Raw genomic sequence first — 23,185 nt, 5'->3', positions numbered from 1 at the left:
GAATCAGCCGACCGAGAAGCACCTTCAGTTTGGATAAACAGCACTGCGTCGAGGTCGACCGATTATCTATCCAAGTCTCGGTCGAGAAAGGTTTTCGAACCTTTGTTGGCAGAGGTCACCTTGCTAAGCTTTCTCGGCATAGTTAGGTGTTACGAATCGCATTGCTCGGCGTACAGGACGCCGAGTGGTTTTATGATTGGATACTCGCAAGTAGGTTTCAGGGTTCGGCATTCCGACGGCCGAACTACGTTTACCATCAAGACATACATCACGTTCGAGTACCTGTGCCCATACACCTTGGTCTCGATTCGACGTGCTTATACTCTCACGAATATAATCACGGTGACCGAATCGGGCTCCGACGATTATTGAACTCCGCAGAATTAGCAGCCTTGTCTTCAGGCTGTAGAACTCAGAGACCGAGAGTGTTCCTTCCTCGGTCGCAATCGCAAGATAAAGAAGTCAACGACGCGCTCAAAGCGACATCAACAAATTTTACTCCTCGGCCGAGCTCGGCCGACGAGTTGGCACGCCCCGCATTCAACCGAAGGACGTAGTTAGCTTACTAGTTACTCGGCCTGCGCGCCACGTAGGTTTTGTAATTTTTAGGGTCAACAATAACATATCATTATATAATAAAATTGAAAAAAAAAATATATCGTTTTTAGAGTGTTATTATTAACACTGAAAATATCTCATTGTACTCCAAATTTTTATATTTGGAAAGGAAAAAAACTCTTGTAAAGAGTGCACAATGAGATTTTAAAGTGCTGACAAAAATAATTTTTTTAAATATAGAACATTATTACATAATATTAGATGACAAATTTTAGAGGCCCTTCAAATTTGTGGCTGTGCGACTGCACCTCCTCCTTTCCTCGACCACACCTCCCATGCCCCGTCAAAGTTACATTTGATCCAGCCCCCACCACCCCACCAAACCCCCCCCCCCCCCCCCCCACCCCCACCCCCACCCCCACCCCCACCAAAAAAAAAAAAAAATTTTGTGTGTGTTCCCCCAAATCCTGATTTTAAAGGCCAACTCTTCAATACCATCCCTTTGAAGCTACTATTGATAAGCCTACCTTGTGCACTATATCATGCATTTTTAAGCATCCTTCCTTGTCACTCTCTAACAACATAAAACTACTCTTGAGTACCTCAATCAATGTTTCTACACACTTTCCTGCTTCCCTCTTGGAATCGATGTCTTTAAACAGCTGAAGTCCAACCCCAAATTTCACTAAATCATGAACCAGTATATCACTGCTTTCCGGATATATGCAGCAGAACAGAAAAAATGATTTCGCTTCCTCGCTCCCTAAACATTCGTAGCTCAACTCTATTTTCCGATACGCTTCTTGTACCACCCCTGGAATATTTTCGGGGCAAGGCTTTCTTAGTTGTCTCAGTGCATCCTCCCACGTTTGCTTGCTTTTATGCTGCAGTGCCCTTCCAACAGTTGCAATTGCAATTGGTAAACCGGCACATTCACTCAGAACCTGTTGTGCTACCGGACGTAGCTCATGAGATTCAATGGAACTGCCTGCCATCTCTCTAAACAAACTCCAAGCTTCTTGCTCTGGCAAAATTCCAATGGGTAAACTCTTCTTGTTGCCGGACAGATGGAAGCTACTTTGAGCTCTCATGCTAACACTAGATTCATCAAGGAGTCCCAACATAAGGATTATCTTACACTTTCCGTTGGGTGACCCATAAGGGATTCCGATGGCCTCAAGATCAAGCATTTCCCGGACATCAAGAAATACTACAAGCAACCTCCTAGAGTCTCTGGACATTCGAGCACGCAGCACCTTTGCCCGTTCAAACAAATTCCCATTTCCCAACTTCACTTGTAGATTATCTGCAATCTCATCTTGTATTCGTCTCAAGTTGGGATCAAGGGACACAACAGTCATGACAACTTCTTCAAATAGACCTTGCTGCTTGACTCTCTCCATGAACTCTTCCGTCGTTACTGTATCTCCTGTTTTGATTTCGCCACAATTAATGCTAATCAAGTTGATATTTTCATCCTGCAGAGCCCTCAAGATCCCCCTTGTACATGGTAGTTTGTATTCCAAGCGCTCCGAAAGCTTCATGGGTGGTGGTTCAGTAAAGTTGGATCTTCTCGAGGAGCTAGCCCCGTCACGAGCCATAACAGATTTGATCATAGAATGACAGAAACAATGAATGAAAATAAGCAGCGAATAAAGAACAAGAGGAATAGGAAACTGTGAATAGAGAAATGTATGGTCTTTAAGCAGACTTTTCTCACAAAAATCAATTTAGTTTGTCAGCAAAAGGAATAGGAAACTTTGAATGGTCAAGTCTAAACAAACATTAATTTGAAAAGTAATTTGCCGCAGCAAACATTTTAGTAGCAGTCAAAAATAGCAGCAAAAAAAAAAAAAAAAATCTATATATATACACGTCATTTTTTTTTGTATTCTAAAATTGTCCTTTCATGTGTCTCGCACTTTTCACGCTAGCCATTAACAGTTGATAGACGTTTAACAAAACGAAAGGTATAAATTGAAACAATTTTAAAACCCTAGGGTTGAAGAGACGACTGACCAAATCAATGATATAAATTGATGCAATTTTGAAGTCTCGGTGTAAAATAATAAAATTAAAATCATGCGACCTATTTGAAAACCATTCTAAAATCAAAAGCTGCAAAATGCCGTTAGCACAAACCATATCATCTTAATATTTATTTTTAGTGGTTTGTAGCTTAATATCCTAGAAAATTGTCGGCTATATATGTATGGATGTCCCAAAATACATATACCAGAAGAACTTATAAGAATTATAAGGTAAAAAAACTCTACATGTGTGACCAGATGTACCAAATCTCTTAAGTTCGATAACTCTAGAAATCCATATTTGGATGTGTGACCATATCCCTTCTAAGGATGGTAAACCTACTTAGAAGGCAAAACTCAACATATAACTTCGAAGTTGTTTACTGGACAACAGAAATGCAAAATACTTATGAAGATTAAGTTTCTTTCCGACTGTCGTTCAGCTCCTTCTGAAGATTTTCACTTGCCCCGCTGATACTTAACTTCACTTCCCTTGGTGTGCTAAGGGAACCTAAACATCAATTCTCCATTCGAGGGCATTCTTCAACAGTTAACTCTTCCAGTGATGGCCAATCTAAATTACATTTGCCTTGAGAACAACTTATGAGATTTGGTAGAGCACGAAGTTCCAAATAACTTAGCTGAGGGAGCAAGCTGTTATCCTCTGATTCTTCATCCGCTAGCGGTTTTACAACTACTACTTCCATCTTCTTGCACTCAATTATGGATAGACCTTTGAGCTTCACCATACCCCTAGCAAGGAAGGAGAGAGTAGAAACTCCAAGCTGCCACAACCAGAAATGTGTAATGATGTTAACTGAAAGCCTTGAATTCGATTGGAACCCCTGATTTGCGTCATTTGAGGTTGGGAAATTGAAGATGTTTCGCCCGACTGAGGAAGTGTTGCAGTGGGTTGTTCGTTGGCATTTGACCCCGTGGACTCAAAAATCTCTTCCAGGGAATTGCAACCTTTCACAATTCACTTGTCTAGTTTATGCAATCTATTCTGCACCTCAACTGTTACCAGAAGAACTAAGTTTCTACAACCGGACACATGCAGGTCTTGGAGTTCATTGAAAGAGTAGGGTAGAAGCTCCCTGCTCAATAAGGGTAGCTTACTCTACTCCATTATTTCTAAGTCAGAGAACAGTGCAGGGAATTGCTTTGGATTCTGTTTCATTTCTAGATCTTCAAAGTCGAAAACTGTTTCCAGTGACCTACATTCCCTTACTTCAATTTGTTCCAGACTTTGTAAGTCCTGCATCCAACTGAACGAGAAAATACCAGATAGCTTAGCACATTCCTTCACCATCACAAATCGTAGCTGCCAAAAGGGACTAACCTGTTGAATTAAAGAGATTGTCAGCTGAGCTATCCTGATTTTATACAAGTTTTGACACAGACTTTAGCAGCTGGGGTAACATATTACAATCTTAAGAAAAGGAAAAATACCTTGATGCCAAATAAATGTTGTTTTGTGGCATAAGCAATGCTACTTTCTGGAGCCAAATTATCTGGGGAAAGACTCATGATTTTTGGTAGGCATTCCAACTTCAACGTGATCAATCCAGGAAAGTTGATCTTTCATATAGTTTTGCTGATCCCAACGAACCCTGGTAGTCTTTCAAGATTCAAGCGTAGCAAATTGGGGTGACTGATCTCGTTGACTTCTTCCTCATTTTCCGATTCTTCAGGGGCAACAATTTGTTTTGAGGTCTGATCTTTTAAGGCAACAATCTCTTGCAAATAGAGGCAATTTTGTATGTCTAGCTCTTCGAGTTGCTTCAGATGGCTAGCTACTGATAATAGGAAGAGATATTTTAGAAGGTAACATCTACTCACCTTAACGCATCTCAGATTTCTTAGGCACTGATCAAATTGACTTGGTATCTTCCATAAATGTGTTAATTTAGGTAGAGATGATAAAAATAACTCTCTAAGTTAGTTAAATGACCCCACTGGAAGCTCGCCATGAAAAACCGCCTTGAGCTCCTTTAGTTCATCGATCTTCAGCGTATGCAGGACAGGGAAAACGCTTACATATCCCATGTCAAAGACATATTGTAGATCTTCAGAATTGCAGAGCTTTAGAGATTTCAAGTTTAAACAACAGTTTCTTCTTAGGTCATTAAGAGTTCTGCTCATATACTGCATGTCTAACTCTAGAACGTTAGTTTTCTCTAGCAATATAGTTATTCTACTCTCTGCAGGAGATTCTGCTGCATAGCTAAGTCTCAAGTAGTTCTCACAGGGATTCACATCCCAACAACTTCTGTTCCACCATCCTATTGAGATCTTAAATCTTTCAAGCTGATCAAACTGCACCCCTGTTGGCTTTACAAGTGGATTCGGAGCAATTCTAAAGTAGTCAATTGGGACAAGGAACTTAACTCTGGAGCAAAATGACAAGTGATGCCCCTGATTTTTGAACCTTGATTTCGATCCTTACATATGTTCCCTTCATGTAGTTGTGCTTGGTTTTGTTCCTCAAACTCCCATTGCTCGAAGCTATTCCACAGGTACCATTCTTCTAGATGAGCTAAACTTCATATACCACCCATTGGAATTTTCATAACTCTGCATCCTGTCAAATCTAGCAACCTTAGATTTGACAAGTTTTTAATTTCATCAGGAAATTGATTGATGTTGGATCCACAAAAGCTGAGTACCATGAGTGTCCTTAGCTCTCCAATTACGGATCTAGCTTCCACACTGAGATTGCAATTCTCTAGACACAGCGTTTGAAGGTTTCTCAACAGTGGAATCGATGGTAGTATTGCCAGTGGAAATCTGCTTCTGATGGCTAAAACCTTGATGCCTTCACTTGTTCTCAGAATAGTGGCAGGTGGTTCCGATGGACATTTATCAGTGCATGAAATTAATAAAAGCTCGTTATGCATACGAGTTTTATTGGTTATAATGAGTGTACTAGAAGAGTATTTGCCAGGCCAATCCTTCAATTCCACCTTGTGTCTGGTCACAAATCCTTCTTTACCATCAGTAGCTATTGATGAGGCTACATCCCGCACCACATCATGCATTTTGACACACCCTTCCTTGTTGCTGTCTAGTGTCTAACGACAAAAAACAACTTTTGAGTATGTCAACCAACGTTTCTACATGGTTTCTTCCTTGTACCAGTGAATCCATACCTTTAAACAACCCAAGCCCGAAACCATATCTAACCAAATCTTCAACCGGTATATTGCTGCTTTCTGGATACAGACAACACAGGAAAAAACATGATTTGGCTTCCTCACTTTCTAGACATTCATAACTTAGCTCTATTTTCCGGTAAACTTCATGTATCATTCCCTGAATGTTTTCTGGGCAAGTGTTTCTTAGTTGTGTGAGTGCATCATCCCACATTTTCTTGCTTTTATGCCTTAGCGCTCTTCCCACCGTCGAAATTGCTATTGGCAAACCAGCACATTCTCTTAAAACCTGTTGCGCTACAGGACGTAGCTGAGGAGATTCAATGGATCTGCCTGCCATATCCTTAAACAAACTCCATGCATCGTGTTCTGGCAACACACTGATCGGAAAATTCCTTTTGGTTTCTATGTCATTGAATATATCTTGATTTCGTGATGACACCAAGATTTTGCAGCAAGATGGAATTCCTACTTCCTCCATATCTATCTGTGCCCAAGCATTATCTAATATTACAAGGTGTTGTGCCTTGGCTGATTATCTTCACCAACATACAAACCCACAGTTGAATAGTTTAAAATACAAGAAATAAAGACACCGAGAAATTTACGAGGTTCGGCAAAAACCTGCCTACGTCCTTGGAGAGATATTGCTCTTCACTATGAGAAAAAAACAGTACAAGTTACACATGAGTTAAATCGACATAACTCAATCCCATATCCCTTGTACACCCACTCACAGAATTTTCCCAAGAGCCTCACTCTACCCTGATGCGAGAATTACTTGACACTCAAATTAAACCCTCGTTTGACAATTGTAGTAGAATGGATAAGTGAGGGATCGTTCTAGACCGGGGATTAGGAGGGCTTGCTAAAACCTTCTAAATTGACTTAAAAACATAAAAACACAATATAAAACACTATTTAATGCTCGAAGAAAGCAAAACTAAAAATAAGAAAGATTAAGACTAAGACTTCAACGAAATAGGGGGGAATTGGATTTGGACGAATTTAAACTAAAATGAATACTTGGAAACAAAACAAATTGTAAATATGGATTTGACGGAAATGAATGGATGGGAAGCTAGCTAAGGGTTCTTTCTCTACACATGATATTTATGCATATGAATCAATTTCCAGTTATTCCTTCATTGAATTATGAACGACAATGCCCCAAATTAACCGTGACATCACTAGTTAACCCTTAGATTTTCCTTATATTATTGGATTGGATGGCATCATTCGACAACCCAAAACATTCTCAAAAGTTCCCTACATGTCATCATAATAGAGATACAATCGAAGATCATTAAGAATAATGAAAACCATAAGCATTGACAAAGCATTTGTAACTATGACATCATGTTACTCATGCTAAGAATTAAACTTAACGCGATCGTGACAAGCGACCTTCACTACTTTCAAGTATAAGTTAGTAACGATTATGTGAAACCTTCTTAAACTTTAGCCACATATTCATGCATGCTAATTAAGTGTCGACCCTCAATCAACAAACACAAATAAGTTAATCATCAAATAGTTAAGCCAATTGCATTCACGAATCAAGAGTTCATAACCGGAATTCATCAATTCATATCACATAAATAAACATGGTATTGAAATCACCCCTAGCCAAAAAGGGTTTAGTTCCTCATAACTTTGAAATCAAAGAAACACCTAAACATTCCAACAACTCAAACTTGAATTGTATGAACGTTTAGGCACTCTTCTCTTCCATTACAAAACAAAGAGAATTGAATTTAAACATTGAAATCAAAGAAACGCGTAAACATTCCAACAACTCAAACGTGAATTGTATGAACGTTTAGGCCTTCTTCTCTTCGTCTTCGTTGTAGCACAAGGACTAAGGGATGTTGTTGGTGTGTTGAATGGATTGGGGGATTATGGAAATGGAAGAAATGGAGGAGAAAGGGAAGGGAATGGTGCAGAAAATGGAGAGACTCACGGCTAGGGAGAAGATGGAAGTGTTTGTGGTGTGTTGTGTATGAAAAATGAGATGCTAATTGAATGAATGCTAGGATATTTATAGGGGTAGTGGAGGGAACATATGGCTGTTTGTTTAAGCATTTGTGTGGAGGAATGATGGAAAAACAGCTAGGACACATGTGAAAACTGGAATTGCACAAAGGGGAGCAAAGGGAACCCACGGCATGGATGGATTTGCATGTGTGTGCTGAAAATGGTGTGTGTATGCATGTGTTTGGGAAGCTTTCTTGCTCATTTTCTGGATGCAATGATGAAGAGTTTAATAATTAATGCATGTAGGTGGCTGAAATGATGAAGAATGAGTGGTGGAAATGAAAGGGAAAGCTAGAAAGACATGTGAAGATGCTGGAATTGTGAGTAGGCCACGGCAATGTTTGTGGAATTGCATGTGAATGCTGTTTTGGTGCTGAAAATGGAATGGGAAAGCCACGGCATTGAGTTTGGAAATGAATGATTAAATGTGCATGGCTTGAATGATGAAGAATAAAGGGTGCATGAGTGAATGATTGAATGTGCATGTGGGTGAATGTGAAGGGAATGCATGTGAGGATGCTGGAAATGCAATGGAACTCACGGCACAAGGGTTCTTTGGTGATGAATGTGGTTGATTTAATGGAGGAACAAGTGCATGTGTTGAATTGGTGGTGCATGTGATTAAAGATGGAGAAGGTGGTGTAATGATGAAGTGGAATGGCTGAAAATGCAAGGGGGAGTGAAGGCCACGGCAAAGGTGTTTTGGTGCATGTGTTGGCTGTTTTGTTTGTTGGTTAAAGCTTGTGTTTGCATGTGAATGTTGTTTGTGTGAAGTGTGTGTGAATGTGCATGTGTTTTTAAAGAATGAATGGTGGTATAATGATGAAGTGTGATGAGTGATAAGTGTATGATATGTTGAGTGATATGTTGAGTGGTAAGTGAATGATAAGATAAGTGATAAGTGAATGATATGTTGAGTGATAAGATAAGTGGTTATTGATATGTAGATGAATGAATGATATGATAAGTAATAAATATATGATATGTGGTGATGATAAGATAAGTGTATGATATGATAAGTGGTGAATGAAGGAGTGGAATGTTGGAATGTTATGCACGACTAAGGATATAGGAAAGGTTTTAAATATCCTAAAACTAAAGGGAACAAGGTTCCAACACTTTGGTCTTCAATTAGGTTTTCAATTTCGTCCAACACTTTGGCTCCAAGCATAAGCTTTCCATCCTTAGCCCAAAAGTGCTCCAAAAGTCTCCAAAATGCATCTTTTTGCTCCTTTAGCCCTTTCGACCTACAAACACACGAAAATAGCTTAAAGTACTAAAATAACTAAAGAAACATAACGTAAATGCACGAGAACAAGCCATTTAAGTCGCATGAATATGCTCCTATCAAATACCCCCACACTTATCTTTTGCTAGTCCTCGAGCAAAACAAAACAAAAGAAACCAGAAACAAAACAAAACGAACAAGTAAAACACAACCTAAACCTTCCAACAAACGTCTCAGGGATTTCCAAAGCACATGACAAGTTAAAAATCATTATTCCCACAGATTTTAGCCATTTTTACACTTAAGTACATTCTTACTCATAGTCACCACATACTAGTTCACAATTAAGCATTTAAAACCATGTTTTGAATGTAGTAACATGCCTTAGAGAATTCCCTCAATTCCTTACTAGAATGCACTCTATTTTCACATAGATTTTCTGACTACACACCCTACACTAGTTATATGTGAGAAGATTGATGTAAACATGTAGACGAACACTCACATATGTTATAACAAGGAAAGCATTTTCTGAATTTACGATAACGACATGAATATGATCTCATGAATGGAATGCTACTACTTAGAATGAGAACCAGTGATTCCATAAGCTCATATCAATTCCAAACTCCACATTATTAAACACATAACGATCAAGATAGAAGTCAAAGGGGTGTAACGGGGCTAAAGGTGTTTGGCTAAAGAAGGTATATGGAAAACAAAGGTTCTCAAAGAAATAGCGAGCAAAGCATTTGAATTAACGTAGAAATCACTTTTGAATGAAAACTCAACTTTTGATCAAGGGGGAACAAGTTCTTTTTCCTTTCTTTCTTTTCTTTTCTGTTTTTCTTTTACATATATTTTTCACAATTTTTTTTTTTTTTTTTTTTTTTTTTTTTTTTTTTTTTTTTTTTCAAAACATACATAAACGCTTAAGAACAAAACATTCTCTCCCCCACACTCATTTTCTTTCATAATGTACTCAAAAGGAATTCATTTAAGTCATGCTCACTATCTTTTAAGAACAAGGGTATGGATGGTCCTAATCTAGGCTAGGTAAGGGTTGATGTGGTTAGCAAAGAAAATAGGTTAAACGAGGCTCAACGGGGTTAAGACTTACAATATATACGAAATATGGGAAGTAAGGCTATTTGGCTATGGTGGCAACTACACAACTTCATCTTGATATATGTTATGCAATTTAATGTCATGCTTTGAATGAAACGGATATAAGTTCTAGCATTTAGTTCTATCATGATACAATTGCATTCTAAGTAGCAACCAAGCAAGGAACAATGAGATCATGCAACAACTTTAGAAAACAAAGAATCACAAAAAATAACTCTCCAAAGAAGGTAATGGCTCGAATCTCACAGGGTTGTAGCGTTTGTTTGAGTTCCTTCCTTCAAGCATGTTACAAAAACGAATTTTTCTTTTATGATTGCATGTGAAGTCATACATTATAACCATAACTAAGCATATACCAAGAGTAAATCAAACTTTCATCCATGTTTATAACTCTTTTTAACAGTCATGCAATTACGAACCAAATCCTCGCATTGTGTTGGAAGGTACCCTAAGACACAAACACACAAAAACGACTCAAAACACTCTTTTTATGCTTTTGAAAACATGTTTTTCAAATTTTTATGGGATTTTCGAATTTTTAAGACAAAACACACTAAAACAGTTTTAAAACAGTGAGAAACAACATGTGAAGTGATAGGTGAATAAATCCCACGAAATTCATGCAAATACAAATTGTTTACTCCCCCACACTTAAATCAAACATTGTCCTCAATGTTTTAAGCATAGATTCACACAAAGCATAAGTAAATACACAAACAACAACTAAACATACTAAACATGGCAGAATGTAATTAACAAAGAGAAGAGTTTAGAGACGCAAATCTGGTTATAGAGTGTAAATTCCATCTTCTCCTTGGTAATTGCATTGAGGCTTTTGATCTTTATGATTCCATAGGCTTACTCTTGAACTGGTTTCTGCCCATCGTTGATTTTCCTTTGTGCTACTTCTTGAACTGGGCAGCATGATGGTTCTTTTGGTCTTCCCCGAAGGTCTGAGCTTACTCCTTTGGTTTGTTTCTTTATTCAATCTTTCCAATTTGTATTGAAAAGGGTTGGAGGATAACTCAGCCTATGTTTGTCTCCACATGCTTCAATGTATCATTTTCACTTGCCTTACTCGCTCCTCTTTGCAGAAGTGGTCCCTTCTCTGGAAGTGTATCAACCGTTGAAGATGACTACTCGAGAGCAACGCTAGGTAAGCAATCAGGAATAGATTCCAGGCAGTTGGCTCCAGAACGGAAGACTGACTCCAAGTGCCGGCTGATTGCTTCTTTTACTTTGCCATGCGAGTAAGAACAAGGACAAAGAAAAAGACAGGGAAAGAGCATGATATGAGATACTTTTGCTTTTGACCTTGATGATATGAGATACCTTTGCTTTTGAAGAAGCGGTGAATGAATCAGCACATGTATTTGTTGTGCTGTTTCCTCCTGGGTCATATGTACTCCAGGCATCTGGTATCATCTTTGGGGAAGAAGAAAGAATTGAGTATTTCGAAAGGCTTTGCTGGGAGTGCGCCCTCAGAGGTGAGGGAGAGTTGGGCATTTTCTTCAGGTTTGCCCTGCCATAAAAGAAAACGAAGGTCGACATATATAGAGATAATATCAAGTGATGGTATTGATCTTTTACCCCTGTCGACAAACGTTTTGATCCCGCAAATCCGGCTTTTTGAAATAGTGGCGCCTCTTCGATTTCTGAATGACGCCCCTTCGATTTCTGAGCAGACGCCCCTTCGCTTTCTGAACGACACGGATGCGGCTCCTTTTGACAAAGCTGCACGCGTTTTCTGAAAAGCAGAGAAAGCGTCGCCGAACTTTGCGCTTGTCGGCTAAAGATGTGTAGTTGCGATGATGGCCTCCACGTGTTGTCTGAAAAGAAGAAATCTTTTGACAAAGTTGAACGCGACTTCTGAAAAGCCGAGAACTCGTCGCCTAAATTACGCCGGAAATTCCGGCTTTTTGAATCGGTGGACGCGTCGCCTTGGCTTCTTATTGAGGTATCGATCACCGCCACAAACACACTCTGAAGATTTCCCATTCTTGAAAATCGTCTCCGGCCCTTCGAAATTTAACTCCATCCACCCATTCTCTTTGAACACTTTTGAAAAAAATGGCAAACTCATCGAACCTTAGCTTAGATTTGAGTCTCAGCAGCGATCCGGTTGCGCCCCGTCAAGGTAATGTATGGCGCCCTTCTTTTTTTTCTTCTAACGGTCCTCTTTCAGGTGAAGACTCTGTGATGCAGGACGCCACAACAGCTACAATAGTAGCTAGGAACCTCCTCACACCAAAAGATAGTAGGCTGCTGTCAGGACGGTCCGATGAGTTGGCCGTTCAAGAGTCCCTCGCACTTAGTGTTCAGTGTGCGAGTTCTGTGTCCAACATGGGCCAACGCCTGCTTGCCCGCTCCCGTCAGGTGGAATCATTGATGGCAGAGGTGGAAAGTCTCAAGCAGGAGATCCAGCAGCTGAAGTATGAGAATAGAAGTTTGCACGTGCTTGCAAACAACTATTCGACGGGCATGAAGAGGAAGCTTGATGAGCTGCAAGAGTCTGAAGGTCGGATTCACAGTGACCGTCAAAGGTTTTCGTCTTTCCTCCAGAGGCACCTTTTTCCTGGCTCATCCAGCGCTTGGCCAAGTATTGAGGCCTGGAATGCTCTATCTTCGATGCCTCCCGCTCCGATGCCTTCTGTTCCTACGCCTTCCGCTCCGATGCCTTCTGCTCCTACGCCTTCCGCTTCAAGAGTAAAGCCACGTAGTGGGGCCTCAAGCAAACAACCTTTATGAAGCACCATCTTTCTTTGTTTAGCAGTGCCTATCAATAAATCAAACATTTTCTCAATGTTACAATCATAAACTCACACAATTAATAAACAAACAAACAATAACAACTAAACAACCTAACAAGGCAGAAACGAAATAGCAACAAAGAAAAGAATATATATATATATATATATATATATTTTTTTTTTTTTTTTTTAAATTTTTATCAAATTTTCGGAGTTTTATACCAAGACACTATAAAACACACTAAAACACTCTAAAAACGCTTAAAACAGCAAGAAACAACATTCTAAGTGATAGGTGAATAAATCCCACGAAATTCATGCAAATACGAATTGTTTACCCCCCCACACTTAAATCAAACTTTGTCCTCAATGTTTTAAGCAGAAAGTCACAACAGAGCAAGCAAATAAACAAATACGAGAAAGAAAGCAAAGTAAAGGCAGTAAAGAAAAAGAAAGGAATAAAAATAAGTCTCTTAAAGGGGTTTCCAAGTTCTTCTCTAATCGGATGCATGGGTTGCCTCCCAAGTAGCGCTTTCTTTTACGTCTTTCAGCCGGACGAGTACCCTCTTTTAATCTTCATTTGAGCCCACGGAATGGAAAGGAATGTCTTCCACCACTTGCCCCACACCATGCTCGTAATATGGCTTCAACCGATGCCCGTTCACCTTGAATTCTACGCCATTCCTTAAGCTTTTTATGTGGACTGCACCATAAGGTAAAACGTTAGTAACAACAAACGGGCCAATCCATTTAGAACGCAACTTACCAGGAAACAAACGTAGGCGAGAGTTGAAAAGTAACACTTTCTGCCCAACTGTGAAGGTCTTGGTTCGAATCATTTTATCATGGAATGCTTTGGTCTTGGCTTTGTACATCCGGGCATTCTCATAGGCTTCATTCCGAATCTCCTCAAGTTCATTCAATTGGAGCTTCCTATGAACTCCCGCTGCATCTTTGTCCATGTTGAAAGTCTTCACGGCCCAATGTGCCTTGTGCTCTAACTCTACGGGCAAATGACATGGCTTACCATAGACGAGCCGAAAAGGTGACATCCCAATGGGTGTTTTGTATGCCGTACGATATGCCCACAGTGCATCATCTAAACGTAAGCTCCAATCCCTCCTTGTTGGTCCAACGGTCTTCTCCAAAATTTGTTTGATTTCTCGGTTAGACACCTCGGCTTGGCCATTTGTTTGAGGATGATAAGGTGTCGAGACCTTATGGTTGACATGGTACTTTCTTAGCAACGCCTCAATGGTCCGATTGCAAAAGTGAGACCCTCCATCACTTATGATTACTCTCGGCATTCCAAACCTAGCAAAAATGTTAGTTTTTACGAAATCTGCAACCACCTTAGAATCGTTAGTACGGGTGGCTTTTGCTTCCACCCATTTAGAAACATAATCAACGGCTAGCAAGATATAAGTGAAACCATAAGATGGAGGGAAAGGGCCCATGAAATCAATGCCCCAAACATCAAAAATTTCAACATTAAAGACAGGGGTTTGCGGCATTTGGTCCTTGGTACCTATGTTACCCATTCATTGGCAACGATCACAAGACATACAAAAGGTTCTAGCATCCCTAAATATAGTCGGCCAATAAAAACCACACTCTAGAACCTTGAGGGCAGTGCGTTGTGTGCCAAAATGACCACCACATGCATATGTGTGACAAAAGCTTAGAATTGAGTGAAATTCAGAATCATGCACACATCTACGTACAATTTGATCTGAGCAATACTTCCACAAATAAGGGTCATCCCAAACATAGAAACGTGCATCATTTTTAAGCTTATCACGTTGGTGCTTGTTTAGTTCATTTGGAAATTGTTTAGTCACCAAGTAATTCACTAAATCTGCATACCATGGTTCACTTACCTCAATGGATAGCAGCTGCTCATCGGGGAAAGTTTCAGGGATAGGTACGGCATGTTCATGCTCCTCGTGGATCATTCGGCTTAAATGGTCAGCCACTACATTCTCGCTTCCTTTCTTATCCCGGATTTCAATATCAAATTCTTGAAGAAGAAGAATCCAACGGATAAGCCTCGGCTTTGCTTCCTTTTTCGTGAGCAAGTACCTCAAAGCTGCATGATCAGAATAAACGATTACTTTAGTACCAATTAAATATGAACGGAATTTATCTAAAGCAAAAACCACAGCTAGAAGTTCTTTTTCCGTCGTGGAGTAGTTCAATTGGGCATCATTGAGAGTCCGAGAGGCATAGTATATGACATGCGGCCGCTTGTCTCTTCTTTGTCCTAGAACAGCTCCTAATGCATAGTCGGATGCATCGCACATGAGCTCGAACGGAAGGCTCCAATCTGGAGGTACAATAATGGGGGCCGAGACTAGCTTCTCCTTGAGTTGGTTAAATGCCGAATTACACTCTTCATCAAACTTGAATGGCACATCTTTTTGAAGCAATCGGCAAAGAGGGTTGGACATCTTGGAGAAGTCCTTGATAAAACGCCTATAGAACCCTGCATGGCCAAGAAACGAACGTACCTCTCTAACCGAAGTAGGAGAGGGTAAGTGACGTACAAGGTCTATTTTCGATTTATCTACTTCAATTCCTTTTTCTGAAACAATATGTCCTAAAACTATACCTTGTTTCACCATAAAGTGACATTTCTCCCAATTCAAGACAAGGTTAGTTTCAACACATCGTTTCAAAATTAAGGTCAGATTATCCAAGCAATTATCAAATGAACTCCCAAATACACTGAAATCATCCATGAAAACCTCAATGATCTTTTCAACAAAATCGGAAAATATACTTACCATACACCTTTGGAAAGTGGCCGGTGCGTTGCATAAGCCAAATGGCATGCGACGATAAGCAAATGTTCCAAAGGGACATGTGAATGTGGTCTTCTCTTGATCATCCGGGGCTATCACAATTTGGTTATATCCAGAGTATCCATCAAGAAAACAGTAAAAAGCATGACCGGCTAACCTTTCGAGCATCTGGTCGATGAATGGCAAAGGAAAGTGATCTTTCCTAGTCATGGCATTTAGCTTCCGGTAATCGATACATACTCGCCATCCAGTCTGAATGCGTGTAGGCACGAGCTCATTCTCATCATTCTTGATAACAGTTACTCCGGACTTCTTGGGAACGACTTGAACTGGAGAGACCCAACGGCTATCGGAGATAGGGTAGATCACTCCGCAATCCAAAAGTTTGATTATTTCCTTCTTCACCACTTCCATCATCGGAGGGTTGAGACGGCGTTGAGCCTCTCGGGATGGCTTAGTCCCCTCCTCAAGAAGTATACGGTGCATGCATGTGGTAGGGCTTATTCCTTTAATGTCGGCCAAAGTCCACCCTATGGCCGTTTTGTGCTCTCGCAGCACCCTCACAAGCTTCTCCTCCTCCATTACCGTGAGACTTGATGAAATGATGACGGGCAATGTTTCGCCTTCTCCCAAAAACACATACTTCAAATGGTCCGGCAACGGCTTAAGTTCAAGCGATGGTGCCTGAACAACAGAAGGTAGCATCTTAGTGGAAACTGAATTTGAAAGTGAGAGTGGAACCTTACCATATTGTTGTGGCAATGACTCAAGGGCTGCCACAACCTCAATTATTTCTTCACTAGAACCCATTGCAAAGAATTCCTCTTCCTTGCCGTGGCCTTGCATTGGCCCAAATCCTTCATTTTTGCGCTCTATGGCCTTAGTGATGGTTGTTTCTAGGGCGTCCTCGTTCAATTCTTCAAGGTATACCTGCGCCAAAGAATCGATAACATCAATGGAAAAACAAGAATGGTCATCAACGGGATATCTCATAGTTTCAGAAATATTAAAATCAATCACTTCCCCATCGAATTCCATTGTCAAGGTGCCTTTGTATACATCAATCTTCGTTCGGGCCGTCTTCATGAATGGCCTACCAAGGAGAATCGGCAAAGATGTAGAATGGGCTGAATCCTCCATGTCTAGGATGTAGAAATCAGCCGGAAAAATTAAATGGTTCACCTGCACAAGCACATCTTCCAAAACTCCTTTTGGATACGCGTTAGAACGATCGGCCAATTGTATAATTACACCATCTTGTTTTAATTCACCCAAATTCATAGATGCATAAATAGAATAAGGCATGACATTTATGGATGCACCTAAATCAAGCATGGCATGTTCAAAACGATTATGTCCAATCACACAAGGAATCGTGAAACTACCGGGGTCTTTGCACTTGGTAGGCAGTTTACGTTGCAAAACAGCGGACACATTCTCGCTTACCTTCACTACCTCTTTGTTTGCCCTTCTTCTCCTTGTATTGCATAGGTCCTTGAGGAATTTAGCATACTTTGGAACCTGTTTGATTGCATCGAGAAGCGGTATGTTCACTTGCACCTTCCGGAACGTTTCAAGAATGTCCTTCTCGCTTTCTTCCTTTTTTTCTTGCATGAACCTGCGAGGAAAAGGTACATTGGGCAGATTAGAACGTGAAGTACATGAATTTGAACTTAAATTACCTGATTTGGCCGAGTTAGGGTGATTGGGGGCTTGCGACATTGGGTTTTTCACCCTTACCGTGGGTGAGCTAGATACTTCCTCAGGTTGTGTCGTCTCTTCATCTACTTTCTGGGCAGATTTGGGATTGTTTGGCTCGGTCCCAACTTCTTTTCCACCCCTTAGGGTGATGGCCTTGGCGGATTCGAATCCTCCCTTTGGATTGACTGTGGTTGAGCTAGGAAGCTTTCCTTGCTCTCTAATTTGTCCAAGGAACTCAGAAATCTGCCCTATTTGTTTCTTCATATCCATCATCTCCTTCTCGTTATTTTCTATCCGGTTGTTTTGATTTTGCAACCCCTGCGAAATAGAGGTTAGTAATTGCATAGCTTGATTACTTTCCAAAGACGTACCTGAATGAGATGATGCCGAAGGTTGTTGGGATTGTTGGGGTGTATACGGCTTGGAATAAAAACCAGGGGGGTTTGGCCTAAATCCTCCTTGTTGGGCAGCTTGTTGTGGCTCCCTCCATTTGAAGTTTGGATGGTCTCTCCAACCTGGATTATATGTGTTAGAATATGGATCGTTCCTTGGTTGGTTTTGATTCCCATAGCCCATGGCATTGGTAGATTCCCACCCACCATTCTCGATTAGTTGAGGGCACTTGTCGGATGGATGCCCTTGAATTGAGCACACGCCACAAACTTGGTGTTCTTGTGCTTTTGGACCAATCACAACCTGAGAAACAAGAGAAGTAAGATTAGCAAGTTGTGTTTGAATTTCAGAAATAGCACTCACCTCATTTACACTTTGTTGCCGTGGTGCTTCCCTTTGGCCCACTCCTTCATATTGTTGGGCGTTGAGCGCTCGGTTGGCTATGAGATTCTTGGCATCCCTTGGTGTTTTGTCCACCAATGCTCCTCCCGCTGATGCATCAAGCATTTGACGTTCGATAGGAAGGAGGCCCTCATAGAAATATTGAAGGAGAAGTTCCTCCTTCATTTGATGTTGAGGACATGAAGCTACAAGGCCCTTGAAGCGCTCATAATAAGCCGGGAATGTCTCACCATGATTCTGTTGAATACCACTAATTTTCTTCCGTAGGAGAATCACTCTCGAAGTAGGGAAGAATTTCTCCAAGAAAGCACACTTCATACTCTCCCACGAAGTCACAGTTCCCGGGGCTAGTTCGTAGAGCCAATCTTTGGCCTTGTCCATAAGTGAAAATGGAAAGGCCTTCATCTTCAATATACTCCCATCCACATTGACGGGGGTCATGCTCGAACAAACCACCTCGAACTCCTTCAAGTGTTTGTTGGGGTCTTCCATAGACAAGCCATGGAACTTCGGAATATGGTGTAACAAACTGGATTTGAGTTCAAATTCATCGGTCTTGCCTTGGGCAGCCGCGGGGTATTGAATGCAAAGAGGGTCTGCATTGGCCAAACCCGAGGCCGAAAGCTCCTTGATGGTTCTATTATCTGCTGCCATGGCTTGTTCTTCTTCAAAAATCTGATCCGTGGGCTTTTCTTCTACACCTACCGCGTCTTCTTCAAGCCCAGGTTGTGGTGGGGGTTGTGGTCGCTCTTGTTGACTCCTCGTTCTCCTCAAAGTGCGTTCAAAATCACCGTCAAAGTCGGAGATGTTCTCTATAATAGGCCGAGAGCTACGAGTCATACACAGTACCTAAAAAACAAGGAAACAAACAAACTAAGAATCTGAAATAAGAATGCACGAAAAACAAAATATAAAAATAAAGACAAGGGATTAGCAACTTTGCTAATCCCCGGCAACGGCGCCAAAATTTGATGCGAGAATTACTTGACACTCAAATTAAACCCTCGTTTGACAATTGTAGTAGAATGGATAAGTGAGGGATCGTTCTAGACCGGGGATTAGGAGGGCTTGCTAAAACCTTCTAAATTGACTTAAAAACATAAAAACACAATATAAAACACTATTTAATGCTCGAAGAAAGCAAAACTAAAAATAAGAAAGATTAAGACTAAGACTTCAACGAAATAGGGGGGAATTGGATTTGGACGAATTTAAACTAAAATGAATACTTGGAAACAAAACAAATTGTAAATATGGATTTGACGGAAATGAATGGATGGGAAGCTAGCTAAGGGTTCTTTCTCTACACATGATATTTATGCATATGAATCAATTTCCAGTTATTCCTTCATTGAATTATGAACGACAATGCCCCAAATTAACCGTGACATCACTAGTTAACCCTTAGATTTTCCTTATATTATTGGATTGGATGGCATCATTCGACAACCCAAAACATTCTCAAAAGTTCCCTACATGTCATCATAATAGAGATACAATCGAAGATCATTAAGAATAATGAAAACCATAAGCATTGACAAAGCATTTGTAACTATGACATCATGTTACTCATGCTAAGAATTAAACTTAACGCGATCGTGACAAGCGACCTTCACTACTTTCAAGTATAAGTTAGTAACGATTATGTGAAACCTTCTTAAACTTTAGCCACATATTCATGCATGCTAATTAAGTGTCGACCCTCAATCAACAAACACAAATAAGTTAATCATCAAATAGTTAAGCCAATTGCATTCACGAATCAAGAGTTCATAACCGGAATTCATCAATTCATATCACATAAATAAACATGGTATTGAAATCACCCCTAGCCAAAAAGGGTTTAGTTCCTCATAACTTTGAAATCAAAGAAACACCTAAACATTCCAACAACTCAAACTTGAATTGTATGAACGTTTAGGCACTCTTCTCTTCCATTACAAAACAAAGAGAATTGAATTTAAACATTGAAATCAAAGAAACGCGTAAACATTCCAACAACTCAAACGTGAATTGTATGAACGTTTAGGCCTTCTTCTCTTCGTCTTCGTTGTAGCACAAGGACTAAGGGATGTTGTTGGTGTGTTGAATGGATTGGGGGATTATGGAAATGGAAGAAATGGAGGAGAAAGGGAAGGGAATGGTGCAGAAAATGGAGAGACTCACGGCTAGGGAGAAGATGGAAGTGTTTGTGGTGTGTTGTGTATGAAAAATGAGATGCTAATTGAATGAATGCTAGGATATTTATAGGGGTAGTGGAGGGAACATATGGCTGTTTGTTTAAGCATTTGTGTGGAGGAATGATGGAAAAACAGCTAGGACACATGTGAAAACTGGAATTGCACAAAGGGGAGCAAAGGGAACCCACGGCATGGATGGATTTGCATGTGTGTGCTGAAAATGGTGTGTGTATGCATGTGTTTGGGAAGCTTTCTTGCTCATTTTCTGGATGCAATGATGAAGAGTTTAATAATTAATGCATGTAGGTGGCTGAAATGATGAAGAATGAGTGGTGGAAATGAAAGGGAAAGCTAGAAAGACATGTGAAGATGCTGGAATTGTGAGTAGGCCACGGCAATGTTTGTGGAATTGCATGTGAATGCTGTTTTGGTGCTGAAAATGGAATGGGAAAGCCACGGCATTGAGTTTGGAAATGAATGATTAAATGTGCATGGCTTGAATGATGAAGAATAAAGGGTGCATGAGTGAATGATTGAATGTGCATGTGGGTGAATGTGAAGGGAATGCATGTGAGGATGCTGGAAATGCAATGGAACTCACGGCACAAGGGTTCTTTGGTGATGAATGTGGTTGATTTAATGGAGGAACAAGTGCATGTGTTGAATTGGTGGTGCATGTGATTAAAGATGGAGAAGGTGGTGTAATGATGAAGTGGAATGGCTGAAAATGCAAGGGGGAGTGAAGGCCACGGCAAAGGTGTTTTGGTGCATGTGTTGGCTGTTTTGTTTGTTGGTTAAAGCTTGTGTTTGCATGTGAATGTTGTTTGTGTGAAGTGTGTGTGAATGTGCATGTGTTTTTAAAGAATGAATGGTGGTATAATGATGAAGTGTGATGAGTGATAAGTGTATGATATGTTGAGTGATATGTTGAGTGGTAAGTGAATGATAAGATAAGTGATAAGTGAATGATATGTTGAGTGATAAGATAAGTGGTTATTGATATGTAGATGAATGAATGATATGATAAGTAATAAATATATGATATGTGGTGATGATAAGATAAGTGTATGATATGATAAGTGGTGAATGAAGGAGTGGAATGTTGGAATGTTATGCACGACTAAGGATATAGGAAAGGTTTTAAATATCCTAAAACTAAAGGGAACAAGGTTCCAACACTTTGGTCTTCAATTAGGTTTTCAATTTCGTCCAACACTTTGGCTCCAAGCATAAGCTTTCCATCCTTAGCCCAAAAGTGCTCCAAAAGTCTCCAAAATGCATCTTTTTGCTCCTTTAGCCCTTTCGACCTACAAACACACGAAAATAGCTTAAAGTACTAAAATAACTAAAGAAACATAACGTAAATGCACGAGAACAAGCCATTTAAGTCGCATGAATATGCTCCTATCATACCCCAAGAGTTCTTTCACAAGAGATCTTTCACTCTAGCTCTCTTGATTTCTCTCACCCTTGCCCATGGTAGAGCCAAATGCTCTCACCATCTCTTTGGATGCTTTTCTCTTTATCCGTTCCTTCTCCTTTGGCAAGGCATTTAAATAAAAAACAACCCCTTTTCTTCTCCTCCTTTCTTCCACCCAAAAGCCAAATAATTATGGCTTTGAAAAAGCCACAAAACAAGGAGCAAATCAAGCCACAAAATAAGGAACAAATCAAGCCACAAAACAAGGAAACATAATCTTCATCATGATGTTCCCTCATCAATATTGTTTTGTTTCCTAGCCTAATTTGGCCACTATCCAACACAAGGACCCTCTTATTACCCGATAATCTTTCTTTTAACTCGTTTGCTCTTCCAGCTAAACTTTGCCCTGTGAGCTTCAGGCCTAGAAAATCTGCGATTTCCTGTTGAATATGACTTAAGTCAGGAGTTTGGGCAAAAACTGCCATGCAACCTCATCGAATAGATTCAATGCTTTTGCTCTCTTCCCAACTTCTTTCACCAAAGTTGTCTTGCCAATACCTCCCATTCCACATATCACAACCGGATTGATTTGATCATCGGTTAGAGCATTCATTACATCTCTAATGGTTAAATTTCTTGATTCAAAATGTATATTGCATTTTACGGATGTAGATGCCAATAACAATTTGAAATTTCTTTTAGTTCTCACCTCACTGGAGACATTCGGATGTTTGGCTACCAATATGATCTTGCATCTTTCCTCGCTATCACCACCAAGGATTCCAACTGCCACCAAATCAAGTAATTCCCAAACATCAGCCAAAATCACGACGAGCCTATTCGAGTCCATGGACATGATTCTAGAATTTAGCTTCTCTGCTCGCTCAAGTAAACTTCTATCTTCCAAAGTCAGCCCCAGCACATCTGCTATTACACCTTGTATCCTTTTCAGGTCAGGATTCTGGCACACAACTGCCACCGCAACCTCTTCATATAAATCTTGCTCTTTGACTCTCCGGATGAACTCTTTCGTTGTTACAGCATCTTCCGGTTCAATTATTCCAGCCATACCAATCATATCGATATTGTCATGTTGCAGAGCTTTCAGGATCTCCTCCGAATAGGGTAATCTATGCTGAGGACCCTCAAAAAGTTCCATTGCTCTGCTGGAGGAGCAGGGTCGGATGTTCCTGAGGAGCTGCCCCCTTCATGTATTGCCGAAAACCCTATCTCCGGGGGAGGAGCAGGATACGAAACCCTTGTGAAACTCCCATCTCTAAGAAGGTTGTCAAAAACCAAACTCATCTTCTTAGCCTTCTCACCCAAGTAACGCCGCGACTTCAACTTCGAAACCAACCATTAAAACACCTTGGCTTCTCAACTCTTTCGTTTCCAA

At 40.4% G+C, this 23,185-nt stretch overlaps 2 protein-coding genes across 2 annotated transcripts; both read right to left on the bottom strand.

Moving 5' to 3' along the window:
* Window positions 1-1,046: 1,046 nt before the first annotated feature.
* LOC137724825 (disease resistance protein At4g27190-like) lies at window positions 1,047-2,159 on the bottom strand. The gene has a single exon (XM_068463505.1). The coding sequence runs from the start codon at window positions 2,157-2,159 to the stop codon at window positions 1,047-1,049; it is 1,113 nt and encodes a 370-aa protein (XP_068319606.1).
* Window positions 2,160-3,106: 947 nt separating this feature from the next.
* LOC137724824 (uncharacterized) lies at window positions 3,107-22,867 on the bottom strand. The gene is made up of 12 exons (XM_068463504.1): window positions 22,499-22,867; window positions 22,137-22,229; window positions 17,125-17,220; window positions 14,586-16,155; window positions 13,503-14,081; window positions 5,991-6,076; window positions 5,741-5,803; window positions 5,258-5,662; window positions 4,548-4,922; window positions 4,041-4,139; window positions 3,820-3,930; window positions 3,107-3,373 (listed from the first exon to the last, which is right to left on the bottom strand). The coding sequence occupies exons 1-12, from the start codon at window positions 22,865-22,867 to the stop codon at window positions 3,107-3,109; spliced, it is 4,113 nt and encodes a 1,370-aa protein (XP_068319605.1).
* Window positions 22,868-23,185: the final 318 nt, after the last annotated feature.

Source organism: Pyrus communis, chromosome 2, assembly GCF_963583255.1.
Source record: "Pyrus communis chromosome 2, drPyrComm1.1, whole genome shotgun sequence".
Lineage (NCBI taxonomy): Eukaryota > Viridiplantae > Streptophyta > Magnoliopsida > Rosales > Rosaceae > Pyrus > Pyrus communis.
This window is presented reverse-complemented; position numbering and strand designations above follow the sequence as displayed.